Here is a 14,752-nt window from a genome sequence, read left to right as displayed (position 1 = left end):
ACCTATTCTTCCAGCCACACTAAAAGTTATCACAATTCCTTCCACACACCATGCCCTTTTGTGTCTGCCTGTCTTTGTACTTGCTATATATATCCCCTGTCTGAAATGCCCTTCTCTCTCTAGAGAATTCCTATTTATCCATCAAGAACCAGTCCAAAAGTCACTTTCTCTATAAAGCCTTTCCTATCCTCCTCAAGAAGAATTTATGGCTCCTTCCGTATACACTGATTATAGCATTTCCTACATCATATGTTTTATATATCTGTCTATATATCTCCACAGAACTGTCAATCAATTTTGCAACGTTAGAATTTAGCACGGCACTAGCAGGCAGCAAGTACTCACACTTTCTCTGAACAAAGACTGGTCTGGTAATGGAATGAGAATCATTTGAAGGAGAGAAAATAAAGAAAGGTAGACCAGACTAGATGTGACACAGTTAAGATTTCATCTAGGTTAACGTCAATGGGAGAAAAAAAGTGTCTTGAGAATTACAGCTAATAGATAGAATCTATCTGATTTGTCAACAGACTGGATAAGGGAGAGGAAACAGAGATCAGCAAGGCCTTATTTATGACTGAGATGTTGCACTTGAGTGTCTAAAAATGGTGGAAGTAAATAGAAATAGTGGAGTACTGGGATTGAAGGATAAAATAATGGCCTTATACATGCATGCTAGAATGGAGAAACCAGCAAGACATTCAGATAGAAATGCTCAGTAACTAAAAATATGAAAATGGAGGTTGAGAGAGTTAGAAATATTAATTTAAAAGTTCCCCTACTAATGGTAAAAGCCAATATAGTTCAAGTAGATGAGATTATTAAGGAAGAAAATGCAAAAGAAAGGACTAAAATCTTAAGCATTTGTAAATTTAGTAAACAGAAGGAAGAAAAAGTCAGCAAAGGCACAGCTAGGAAGGTAGGAAGGGTAAGAAGAAAACCAGGATAGTGCAATAACACGGGAGCTAAGGAAAGAGATAAGAATATCTACCAGGCATTGGGAATTGGTCAAGAGGATGACTATAGATTTTATAATTAGGTTATTGATGTCTTTTAAGAGGGCCGTTTCAAAAGATGATATCGGCAGAAAACAATTTCAAAAAGTTATCTGAGCATGCTTTTAAGAAGAAGGAAATGTCAACAACGAAAAAAAGACTCAAGAGGGAAATAAACAGGATAATTCATGGAGCAAGATTCTGGAGATGGAATCATCAAAAAAGATGAAAAGATGATCTGACTGTGACATCTTTCAATGCATGATAGCCAGAGTTAGTTCAGCTCACTTAGCTGCCTGGGCATCTATTTTTGTACTAAGATCATCACCACTTCTTTCCAGGCAATAGCTGACTAGAACAACGCAGACACGTGACCCAGCTTTTGGGAACAAGGGGGTTCAATTATTCTCTGCTGTTGGCTGAATATCTGGGAGGAACGGGGTGGCCATATTTTACCATTTGGACAGAATAGCAGAAAAGGCTGATCTGCTTAGAGCAACACGCAGCAGACAGTAGCCAGAAGCGCTGCTAGCAAGAAACATGATGGCTTTCTGGTTCTTAGTTCTAATTCTATCCTGCGGCCAAGCTTCATTCCTGCTCTTGGATTCTTTGGTGTCCCTGTACTCTTATAATAAAGTCTCCTTTTCTGCTTCTCAAATTAATTAATACTTGTAACCAAAAGTCCTAATTAATACACACACTAAAAAAAGAAGAATTCCTTTTTTAAAAAGGTTACCACTTCTATAAAATCTGAAGGCAGGCAAAGCAAACTAGAAAGTAGTTTCTGAAAATAATCCCAGATGGCAGGTAAGAACTTGGAAATAAAATCAAAATCAGACTAGCAGTTTAATAGTCATGCTGGGAAGCTACAAATATTTTGTGAAGACAAAGCAGACAAAATACTCTCCGGAGATCGAGAACGATATACAAGAACGAAAATAGAACATTTTACTTCAAAAATATATTTTGAAATTTTACTTCAAAAAGAGATTGTCACTATGTCAAAACACCAAGACATTCAGCTAGAAACGTCCAATAATTAAAAATGTGAAAATGGAAATTGAAGAGTTAGAGATATTAACTTAAAAGTTCTCCCAATAATGATGAAAGCTAATATAGGAGATTTTACTTCAAAAATGAAGCCACTGATTTTCTTTAAAATTCATCAAAAATAAGATAAACTACTATTAGATGGAGAAAAGGACAGATTCATGGTAGATACGTGATAACAAAGCAAGTAAAATGTTAATGGTAGAATCTAGGTGGTTGGTATATAAGTGTTTTATTATAAAATTCAACTTTGCAATATGTTTAATTTTTTAAAAAATAATATGTTGGGAGAAAAAGAGAATTGCTGACATCATAATCCTTAAAGTTTATCACCTCATATAGAGGGATTTGCCCAAACAGTATGAGCCATCTGAATAGGGGTGTTATACAAAAATGTATAACATTTCATAATAAATTATTTATCCTGCCATTTTTTTATAATTGTAAAATAACTGTCAGATGTTCTGTTGCTATCAGAATAAGACTTCTAAAAGCTATCCACATAGTTGAAGGCCCCTATAATTACTATAGCCAACTGCCACACCAGTTTTATAAACTTCGTTACATTGGCCACATTCTCCTACCCTAATTCTTCTGGTTCTATTTTCATCCAAATGCTCTCATCAACGTTTTCACCTTCGGATTTAAGAATTCTTGCACGACAACTTGACATAAACTAGTACTCTCCCAACCCTTCTAATCTATGTTTCTTTGCCCTTCCATTGCTGTACCAGTCACCATTCTCCTCCCATACCTCTGCTACAGCACTTAGCCCCCTGCAGTAACAGAAGACTCGTCAGTCTTCCTTAGTAGACCTGCAAGTCCCAAAAGGCAAAAACTACGTACTAATCCTCCCCAGTGCTAGCACATAGAAAACACTGAACAAATTGCCAGCAAACTTGGGTAGATGACGTTTCAAACAGGTGAGGAGATGGCAAGAGAGTATCTAGCTGATTTACCTGAATTAAAGGCTCCAAGCCTAGATATTACATCACATGATACTTAACAGTATGATTTTAGAGTTCCTGTTCATAACATGAGAAATCACGGGGGAGAAAAAACAGACAACAGTCCAATACCCCCTCCCCACAATTCTCAAAAATAAAATGAAAAGATCCCCAAAACAACAGACCCTGAAGTCTGGTGTCAAACAAGCAAAGGTCTTCCAGAGAATGGCACAAGGAAAGGTGGGGAAGCCAGAAAATGTGGCATGAAATAAGAGACCTTACCTAAGACAGACGAGACAGGTAAATCAGAAGCTGAGGTTTAAAGGGCACAGACTTTAAACAATGGTTGGGGGTGGGGGGTTATGAACTGACTCCAGCTACAGCAGTCTCTCTGTTACTCTCCTAATACACTACACGTGTGCCTCCCGTTAGGGTATTTGCACATACTATTCCTTTACCTGGAACACTCATTCAACTAGATATCCATATAGCTAAACTCTCTCATCTCCTTCAAATATTTGCTCAAACGTCATGTTCTCCAGTGACTTCCTATTTAAAATTTGAACTCTACCTCCTCACTCTGCTCCACTTTCTCTTTTTTCCACAGCACTTATCACCTTCTAACACACTTAATAATTTATACTTATTTCTTAAGTTTAGTTAATTTTCCATTTCACCCATTAGAATGTAAGCTCCACAAAGGCAGAGATCTTTGTCCATTTTGTTCACTGATGTAGCCCAAGCACCTAGAACACAAGTGACGGGTAAATACTTGTTCAATGCACAAAACGGATGTGAGAAAGACTGTGAAGGAAAAATGAAAAGGACTTGGTGATATCAGTATAGTGTCAAGGAAAAAGCTCTAGCCTTGAGATAAAAGACCTGGATTCAAATCTAAGCACTACCACTTACTAGCTAGCAAGTGACTATTCTCTGGCAAGTGTCTATGAACTGATCTGTAAAATGGGTGGTTGTGAGGATCAGATAAGATAAACATGTATAAGAGCAGCAGGGTGACTGCAGAATTAATTATTAATTTGAATAAATTAATTCAAAATAGAGTTCAATCTTAAAAGAAAAGAACGAAAAGAAGCTCAAGAGTAAGGGTTGAAGGATGTAACTATAGGACTGCTGCTAACACTAAAAAGAAAACCCAGAAAAGTAACTTCATTTGGGAACAAGAAAGGACAGATAATGAGCTGGGTTTCAATCTATAGTTGTGCTGACCAATATCACGAGACACACGTGCCTATTTAAATTTAAATTAATTAAAACTAAATCAAATTTAAAATTCAGCTCCTCTGTCACACTAGCCATATTTCAAGTACTTAATGGCCACATGCGTTAGTGGCTACCATATTGGACAGTGCAGATTACAGAACATTTCCATCAACAGAGAAAGCTCTAGTGGACAGTGTGATTTACAAAATTTGAGTTGACAGCAGAATGAAATTCAAGTGGGTGTCATTTTAATATCCCTGATGCTGGATTACCGTAAAGTTCAAACATCTTTAGAAGAAAATGCAAAATCCAACCACATAATCAATCTGAGTGGGAGTCGCAAACTGTGAATATAACAAATTAAATAATTCATATTACTTGATTACAAGGTGCTGGGATATGTGAATACTTCCCACTTGATGGTATGAGGTCGCTGACATGGCAACTATAAATAGAGTTTGGAGAGTCCCAGTGAAGTTGCCAACAAGAATTTGGTCAGCATCCTGACCCACACCTCTAGTTAGTAACTTCAGATGAGCTGGCAAGGCCAAATATTACATGCAATACAACAGTTCTCTTAGGAAGTGATAAGATTATAGCTACAGCTCCAAATCTCACCCGAGAGGCAGAACTCCCCTGTCAAAAGTAACTGCAGTTACCTAAAACGGTAACAGTCTTCCTTAATGAGTAAGCAAGCATATTTCAACTACAGAAAGATCTAGAATTAAATATATAAATGCTTAAGAGAATCAAAGTTGGATGTTAATGTTTTTGTTTTAAGAAAGCTATGCAATAATGGATCTTTTATATACTTAGAAAATTTAAGAGAATCTGGTCTGTAAGAATGACTGACGTAACAAATTTAAAATATGTAATTGAGTAATAGATTTAGACTTGTGATTTTAAACTGAAATCTTATAAGTTCATAAATAACATTTGAACACTGCAAAGACTTCAAGGTCATTGTGTTTACAAATTCAATTTAATATGTCTATAAGAATGATTTAGTACCTAGGAGCATTTCTCTACTTCCTCAGATAATTGACGTACTTAAGAAAATTGAACATATGAAATACTAAATACTATTTTAATTATTTTAGCCTATTTCTATGTAGTAATATCTGTAAAAACACTGGTTTGATATGTACTTCATATTAAAATAAATAACTATTCAAACCTAAAACTAGCAACCACCAAAATGCCCATCAACGACAGAAGGGATAAACTGTGATATATATCCACCCAATATTCAGCAATGAGGATGAACAAAATAAAACTAGACGCAACAAGGATGAATATCATAAACATAATACTGAGGGAAAGAAGCAGACACAAAAGAGTACACACTGTATGATTCCATTATATGATTCCATTTATAGAAAGTTCAAAACAAGCAAATCCAAACTACAGTGTTAGAAGTCAAGGTAGTGGTGATCCTGATGGGAGGAGGCATTGGAAAGGAGCATGAAGAGGGCCTCTGGTGTACTGGTAATGCTATTTTCTAATCTAAATACTGATAAGATGGATGTGTTCATTTTGTGAAAAGTAATTAAGCTATAAACTTATGATTTGTACATTTACTTTTATAATAAATTATGTAATAATTCAATAAAGTTTAACAAAAAATAGTAAGTATATATACAAACATTTATAACCATCCAAGTTAGCTTTTAATCCATGTACCATCCCAAATTATTTCAGGACCAGCAATGCTATATGCACTACACTTTGGGAAACACTAACATACCAAAGAAAGTGAAGGGAAAGGGAAGGGCATGTTCCGGGAATAGCAGTAATTCTGCTATTCAGAGTACAAAGTAGGTATCAAGGAAATACGAGATAAGCCTAGAAAAACAGATCCTCCTGAAGGACCTTAACTGCCATACCAAGGCAACTGTAATGCATTCAGTAGGCAATGGGGATAACAAATGCAAATGATGCAGGTGGAAGACTGTTTACCTACCAGAAAGTTTTCAGCCCTTTCCCTTAATTTCTTCAAAAACATTCCAAACATTCCGGCAATATCTTCATTCTCCAGCCTCCAGTTTCCAATGTGGAGGGACTTCAGCAAGAGTAACAATCCTGGCCTATCCCCAGCCCTCACACACTCACTTTTTCTTACTGAAGGAGTGATTTACTCCTGAGAAAAATTTAAGTTAGTGAATTCTTAGAGGAGGTACCAAGCAGCTGGGGTCAGCCCTTTCTCTCTCTTTAGAATCTGTCTGCTACAGAGAGGTCATACTCTAGTCTCTCAGGGCCCTGCTGGGGCTTACTGGAGATGCAGATGGCTCTGCCCTTGCAGAGGAGGCCTTCTACAGTCCAGCACTGCCTGTGACTGAGTCTAAGTCAGGGTAAATATTAGGTAGTCCAGATCTAAGCCATATTTCCAACCAGCTGTATCAGTAATAAAGCTGACATTTTTACCTCCATCTATCTATATTCTGTGTCTTACTTCTCAAGTGATTTTGAACTCAGATGTGGGACAGTGATATATAAATATTAGCCCCAAAGCCTAACAAATAAAAGAGAGCACTAATGGGGGGAGGGTGATTACTACTTTATGTCAGAAGAGTAAACTCTATTCAGGATCCTTTTATTTGGTTTGGGCTTGAAATTAACACACTAATCTGTTAAATAGCAGAAGTTATTTTTTCAATAACAAGAAAATAAAACCTAGGGGGCTGGCCTGGTGGCGTAGCGGTGAAGTTTGCGCACTCCACTTCAGCGACCCGGGGTTCACAGGTTCAGATACCCGTACCGCTTGTCAAGCCACGCTGTGGCGGCATCCCACATAAAGTAGAGGAAGATGGGCTCAGAGGTTAGCGCAGGGCCAATCTTCCCCAGCAAAAAGAGGAGGATTGGCATCCAATGTTAGCTCAGGGCTAATCTTCCTCATAAAAAAAAAAAAAGAAAGAAAAGAAAACTGAAAGGAGTAATTAGAGCCAAGTGTTCCATAAAGTATCTCATCTGACTACAACACCACTCCACTTCTCTGCAGTCTAAAAACAGACCACTTAATTTATTCCTAGATATTTTTATTAAGTGACCAGAGGTAGATGGTTCTATAGTAAGTAACTTCCTGACATAGGGAAGCCTATTTGCAGAAAGCGTGGTTCATCTCAAAATGAACTTGCAATCTAAGGGAAGTATGATACCAAATAATCATGGAAATTAAGCCTTCAGGGTTTCTTGTTGATTCACAGCCCAAAGATAGTTAACTTATAGTTGAGCAGTAAATCTTCCATGACCTCTTCTCTTTTCCTTCCTTCTCCTCTGATCTTAAGTCTTCCACATTCTCCTCCTCTTTTCCTTTTAGTCTCAACACTGTCTTCTCCCACAAGTGAAATAGCAAAATTTACTCACAAACAGAAACAGGCTGGGCTATCTTTTTAAACCATGCATTATAATTTCTTAAATTGTGAATTTCGTTTTGACAGGATCATATATTTTATAATTTGTTCAGTAAGTACAATATAAACCAATGCCTTCTTAACTATACGACACTATATTTGATCAGGATCTACTTAATCATAAAAGGTTTGAAACTTGTCGTGACAAAGAAAGTAACTTGATGAACAACAACTCAGAAAACAACATCAAGTGCAGTAATACTGCATAGGGGGAAGGAACACGAGTTGTCGAGCAAGACACGTCAGAGGTGAAATGCTGTCTCTTTTATTTTGTAGTTGCATGACCTTAAGACAAATTAACTTCTCTGAGCGTCCACTTCCTCACCTGTGACATACATATAGTATCACCTACTTTTCAGAGCTGTTGTGAGAATTAAATGAGATAATGTATATAAAGCCTCAGCACAGTGTCCGGCACATCAGGAGTTAAACTAAAACTATTACTACTATCACTACAATTCCTAGCCAGGAACTCAAAGTAAGCTAAGTATGTCATTCAGCATAACTACTAAAATAAGCTCTAATTTTGCCAAATGGTGCTAAGTCATAAGTCAGGTCACTTCCACAAATAACCTTGCTGCAGAAATGCATCAGCTCTTACAGGCTCCAGAATGCCCTCCTGGGAAACACTTATAAGAGGTTAACTCAGCTTTTTTCCTTCTGGAAAACATCTACCAAGGCTTCTGGCAGATGTTAAATAATACATTACTTTTTAAAGAATAGTGTGTATAAAGACAGTATAAGCAAGTAAATTAAACAATAAGTAGCATTCTTACTCAGAAATTCCTTTGATCTGAACCAGAAGAGTTTATAACCTCTGTAAAAACTGCCATAAAACAGTTCTGACTAACGCAAACCACACTGAGGTTGGAGCCAAAATTTACAACTGGGAAAGCAGTTATCAGTATGGAGGGGCAGATGTCAACAAGGGATTTTTTCCTTCTCTTTTTCAAAACATAATAGCTTTAAAAAAGACACTGAAAAAATCCAAAACCAAGGCATAAAAATGTCACATACTTAACTGACATTTACTATGATTTTTAAGAATCTAAAACTGCATTCAGAAGTAAGATCAAAAAGAAACAGTTCATGGAGTAACATGCTCTTAAAGAAAAAAGGAGGGTCCAAAAGTAAACCATCAGCCTCAAAACTCTGCTCAGCAACTTCAAATAATGAGAATACGTGTTCCTGGATAGAAGTAATTAGAACCAATTCATAGGAGACCATGTGACAAGTGCAACAGGTATTGATCGGTCAGCCTTCTTAAACGTCCACATTCCTCAGGACGCTATCATCCCTTTTCTATTTTCACTGTCTCCAAACTCCCAGGGCATTTAGTAACATAATTTTAAGTACTACCTAACACACTAACTTCCAAAACTCAAATTCATCCTTTCCTCTCTATTCTCACTGCCATCATCTTGGTTTAATCCTTCATTATTCCTCACCTGTTCTGCTGCAACAGCCTCCCCTAAGTGATCTCCCTATGTCCATCCTCATTCTTCTCCAATCTTTTCTTAACACTGCAGCTGGAGTGATTTCTCTCAAACCAAAACCCAATCTGATCAATATCCCTGCCCAGCTCAATTCCTTCAAGGGTTCTCCATCACTTAGCCCCCTCAGCTGCTTCATTTTTCCTCATTACATTTATTACTATCTGACATACTATATTACTTGTTTGTTCACTATCTCCACTCCAATTAGAATACAAGACCATAAAGGCAGCGTTTTTGTTCACTGTTATATATTGCATAGTAAGCACTCAAACATGCATGAGTAAATGCATTCAAACATGAAGAAGTAAATGAATAAGTGAATGAATGAATGGACTGACAACCTACAGGTCAAAGGCCTCTGTGAGCTGCCAGTGCCCTCCTCTCTTCACTTTACTCCCACCTCTACCAATACTGAATTGTTTAGCTGTCTAAATACAATATGCACTTTCCTGCTCCCTTGTTTTGCCATATGCTATTCCCTGTGCCTGAATACAAACTCTCCTCACCATCCAACCAACCTGCCACACTATCATCCATATTTTAAAACTGCCTCCAGAAGCTTCCCCTGACCCCCTAGATTAGACAGAGTACATCACTTTCTTTCTTTTGTGCTACATCTGTATCTGTATCTACAATGGCTCTACTCAAACTGTACTAGATTGTGTATCTCCCTTGCCAGACTGTGAATTCTTTGAGGCCAAGGACTATTATTCTTCTCTTTACCTCCAGTGCCCAGGACAATACCTGTCATAAAGCAACTACTCTATAAATGTTGAGTAAATGAACATATGCATGACTATTTTGTAAGAGGAATGAAAACATGGAGTTTCAAGAAGTCACTCCTCCAATTCCACGATGCTAACCAGCCATGAGATAAAAGAATTACAACCAATGACATCATCCAAAGTAATTTAAAAAAAGGAGTTATACAAATAACACACATCACAAACAATTCCAAAATAACTGACATGCAGTCACACTCACACTTTATTAGATATACACACTAATTCCTTCTTGCTCCATCATTTGCCTTCCCTTTAGGCTCAGCTCTGCAGCTGACAAACTGAGGCCCAGCCAAGCAGTAGGAAGTAAAAGGGAGACCTAGGTTCCCATGAACAGTATATCACATAGATCACTCTCTGAGGAAGCTTTTGATGTTCCATCTAATACAGCTTTTTGTGTTCCCTTATATTTTGATTCAAACTTTAAAACAGTCGTACAGGACTAGATTTTACCACTAGCCACACCTAACCCTGAACCAAACACTAGAGCTTTCTACCCATTATAATCTATGCCATCAATGGGTTACAGTTGTGCTTGCCGTCTATGGAGCAGCCACAAAGGACACCCCCAGACCAGTCACCTTCAGCTATGGCAAGCCTCATCCATTACCCCAGTGTGCCTTACAAACATTACTATTTTTCTCTGAATGCTGTAAACCAAGGCCCCTTAATCCAACCATAAGGAACACCTGCCCTATCCACTTAGTTCTAAGAATGTGAACCTGCATATAAATCTACAATCACAGATGCATAACAATGAATAGACATAAACGTACATGAAGCTGTTTAGAAAACCTAAAGGTTTTAAATCCAATGACAGCTAAAATAATATCAAGTGAAGCCAGAAGCCAAGATGTGATCCTTTATTCCTCCCTCCCCCACCACTCAGTAACCAAGTTATGGAAAATTTACCTCCTAATATTTTTGTGTGTGTGAGAGGAAGATTAGCCCTGAGCTACCATCTGTCGCCAATCCTCCTCTTTTTGCTGCATTGGACTGGCCCTGGGCTAACATCCATGCCCATCTTCCTCTGCTTTATATGTGGGATGCCTGCCAAAGCATGGCTTGATAAGCAGTACATAGGTCGGCGCTTGGGATCTGAGCCCACGAACCCCAGGCCACCAAGGCGGAGTGCACAAACCCAACCACTACGCCCCCGGGCCGGCCCCTTTCTCCTAATATTTTTTTAAATAAGTTGCCTACTCCCAATATTATGCCTTAGTTCAGAGTCACAGCACTTCTCATCAGGATAATGATCTCCCTGTCTTTGGACTCAATGAAAATGGCATCTGCCATTTGTTGAACGGTTATGTAACTGGCATTGAACTATGCACTTGATCATTTAACTTTATATTTTCTCACAGCAACACTGCAAAGCAGGAATTATTGTTCTCATTTTTACAGATGAGGGAATGGAAGCTCTAAGAGAGGTTATGTGACTTGCCCAAGGTCATGCAGCTAGAATTGTGTAGTGGAAATTCAAACTCAGGTCTCTGTTCCCAGCCATTATATGCTAAACTGCTTACCCTCCTTCAAGTCAGTCTCCAATGTGACCTTTCTAAAAGGTAAATGTAATCATGTTTTGCCCCATATAAAATCCTGCAAACAAAACTAGCCTCTCCCCAGCCCAGTGGCATAGCGGTCAAGTTGGTGCACTCTGCTTCATCAGCCCGGGGTTCACAGGTTCAGATCACTGGTGTAGACCTACGAATGAACCGCTTGTCAAGCCATGCTGTGGCGGCGTCCCATATAAAGTAGATGAAGATGGGCTCGGATGTTAGCCCAGGGCCAATCTTTCTCAGCAAAAACAGGAGGATTGGCAACAGATGTTAGCTCAAGGCTAATCTTCCTCACACACACACAAAAAAAGACTGGCCTCTCCAGCCCTGTCATCCTCACTTCCTGCCACACTTAACTGCCAGCAGTTCCCTAATCTGTCTCTCACTGTTTTACCTGTGAACACATTGTTTTTCTGCCAAGAACACTTTTTCTCCTTTGGCAGGCTACTTCCAACACAAACTTCAAGATTTACTCAGACAATCCTTACTCTGGAAAGACTTCACCCTAACACACACACCCAAAACTGGATTAAGTGATCGCTTGCTTTGGTTATCAGCTAAGTTTCTCATCTTATCTTATTATAACTTTACCTTACTAGACTACTAGTTCCTTGAGAGTAAATACTTTATTTTTAAACCTTTGTATTCCCAGTACAGTGTGTATGGAGTATAGGAAGGACTCATGAATGTGGAATTAACGAATGAATTCATCAGAAGCAGTACAATTTAAGAACTTGGCCCTAAAGTCAATCTGATATGCTTTTAAAGTCTAATCTGCCACATAGTATACCTGCCAAGCCCGCAGCAGGCTTCTAAATCTTTTTCATTTCTTTACCTGTAAAATGGGAGATAACTGCACCTACCTCATAGTTTGGGGAGGAGTAAAAGAAATAATAGATTTAGCACACTGAAAGTACACATTAAACATTAGCAACACATTTTTTTTCACTCTTAAAGTTTATCCACGCTGACAAAGCCACATCTCAGAAAACAGCTTCTCCTGGTAGCTTCCATCAGAGCTTAAGATTTCTCCAAAAAGTCGGAAGTCAATATCTCTTACAAACTTCCTGACCCACAGACAAGGGTCTTTCAGCTTCTGGTTACACCACAGCTCAGTAGCTGCCACCACATCCTAACTCACTAACTAGTGTGGGCACTTTATTGCTTCTTGCTCACCCATCGGTTTCCTCCCTCAAAGTCAAAGAACATGCCCCTGAGAAAGTGGAATCGTGCCCCACAGAAACCAGTCAGCATCTTCTTCCAGGTACCACCACTTCTCCTCGCTCCCAGGCTTATGTGAATTAGAAGAGATCTCTATGATCATCTAGTACAAACTTAAATCTCCTCGGAGGATCATAAGTCTATCCTTCTATCCATTCCAAGCCCTTAGCCCCCAAAGTATTAATTCAAGGTAGAGAATGAATTCCTGGCATTAAGAATCCAAGAAAAGGGTCCCCATAAAGACTTCCCCAATAAGAGTTCTTCAGGTCTATCACTCTCCAATAGTGACCAAACTCCACCATTCCATCCCGCCTCCTTCCTGACAGAGTCCAGGGTCTTTTCTCCGGAAAGAGAGATGGGTCCGTACTTTCAGGGACCGGGATGCCTTCCGCCCCCCCTCCCCATATCACCTCCTTTCCCACCTCGCCTGTGCCCTCCCGCAGCACAGGCCTCGCCTGGTCCCTCGCCTCCAGCTCGCTCCACAGAGCCGCTACTCACCGCTTCTTGGGGATGATGCCCGACTCCTGCGCGGAGGGAGTGGCACTGGGCGCCGCCGTGGCCGCCGCCGCGGCTTTCCGCGCTTTGCACTCATTGGTACTCAGAGCCTCCCGGGGCCGGCCCAGCAGATGGCCCGAGAGAACCCGCAGCCTCCGCCCGGCGCGGTCCCGCTCCGGGTCCCGGTCCGCTGCAGAGCCGGAGCCCGCACCCGTGCCCGTCCCGCCCTCTGCAGCCGCCGCCTCCGCCATGGTTTCCGCCTTGTGCCGCCGCCCGGGACCGCTGGTCGCGGGTGAAAGGTCACTCAGAGCGGCGCCCGGCGCGACCATTCGCTGCGGCGCATCCCGGCAGCCACCGCGGCGACTGGGCGGCGGGTGCCATGCGCCTGGAGCTTCGTATTCTCAGCTCCCGCCCACCGCGGGGCCCGCCCTCCGCGGTCACGCCTCGGGCGGCGCGCACCTGCCAAGCAGGTGAGTTTGACCTGTCCCTGGATTGGCCCAGCCCGGCCCGGGCTGGACTGGGAGCCACACCACAAGCGCCCCCGAGGTGCCCTAGGACCGTGGGTGGTGTCCTCGGGTGTGGTCTGAGCCTCTGGAAGACGGCCCAGGAGGCATGGGCGGTGCTGCTGGACCTGACAACCGAACAAGCGCCATCCTTTCCCTTAATGAGCTCCTACTGCCTCCCCTCTGCTCCCCTTCCTGCCGGGTCACTAGAGTTACTCAAAACTGACTCGTTGGTTGTAACCATTAGAGCAAATAGCTATCATATTCTCATCGCCTACTTTGTTCCGGGCACCGTACTTACTTAAAGCTAGATCTCAAGTAAGTAATCTCCATTTTACAGATGAAAAAACTGAGGCTCAGAGACACTAACTTCTCCAAGGGCATGCAGCTAGTAAATGCTAAAGACGAGTTGCAACCTAGGTTCTTTTTCCATTCGTTACTAGATGCTGTGCCCTTCCTTACCGTACCCAACAGCTGTTCTTAAGACTTCTCATTTATCTACAGATTGACTTCATTTCTGGAGAATGGCACTTGGTGAAATTAGGGGGAGCTCATAGGACAGTGCTTCACAACCATTTTCAGCCAGTGGATTGGATAGGCTTTTATAAGCCACCTTGCAGACCTCATCATCAGAAGTAAAGTCCCTTTTTGCATAATGTAGAATTCAAAAATAAGTCTTGGGAATGGCAAGAAAAAGAGTTGCCATAAGCATTCCAAGCCCAATGAAGTCAGCTCCTTTCTGAATAACCACCTCCTTTCTGAATAACTGCCTTCTTTCTAACACAGGCTCTGTGAAAGAGTTCAGACCTTCCAGGAGTTATTTGACTAATACAAAAGAACTATTTAATGGTTCTGAGAAAATTCAGGCAAGAGTGAGGAGGACTTGATTTGTATGCCAGATCTGCAGATTTTAAGGGATATTCAGCATTAAATATCCAGTCTAGCTCTAGAATCACTGAGTCTGACTCCTGTTTAGCTGCTGGTTCTAACCATTGTACTCTTCCTAGGGGAAGCCATTAGCTATTTCAAATGGACTAAGTGAAGAAATGGGACAAAGAGGAGGAGTAAATTGC

The 14,752-nt window shown here is 40.5% G+C and overlaps 1 protein-coding gene across 2 annotated transcripts in view; it reads right to left on the bottom strand.

The window, feature by feature from the left end:
* The window catches only part of AGPS (alkylglycerone phosphate synthase), a 142,210-nt gene extending 128,707 nt beyond the window's left edge, over positions 1-13,503 (bottom strand). The window contains exon 1 of one of the 2 annotated variants that reach the window (XM_058549317.1): positions 13,180-13,503. In XM_058549317.1, coding sequence (XP_058405300.1) covers positions 13,180-13,427 — 248 coding nt within the window. In that variant the 5' untranslated portion in view covers positions 13,428-13,503. The remainder of the gene's footprint in view (positions 1-13,179) is intronic. The other variant, XM_058549315.1, reaches the window with a different exon arrangement.
* Positions 13,504-14,752: the final 1,249 nt, after the last annotated feature.

This window comes from Diceros bicornis, chromosome 10 (assembly GCF_020826845.1).
Source record: "Diceros bicornis minor isolate mBicDic1 chromosome 10, mDicBic1.mat.cur, whole genome shotgun sequence".
Taxonomy (NCBI): Eukaryota; Metazoa; Chordata; class Mammalia; order Perissodactyla; family Rhinocerotidae; genus Diceros; species Diceros bicornis.
The sequence above is the reverse complement of the archived record's forward strand: the minus strand, read 5'-3'. Positions and strand labels throughout refer to the sequence as shown.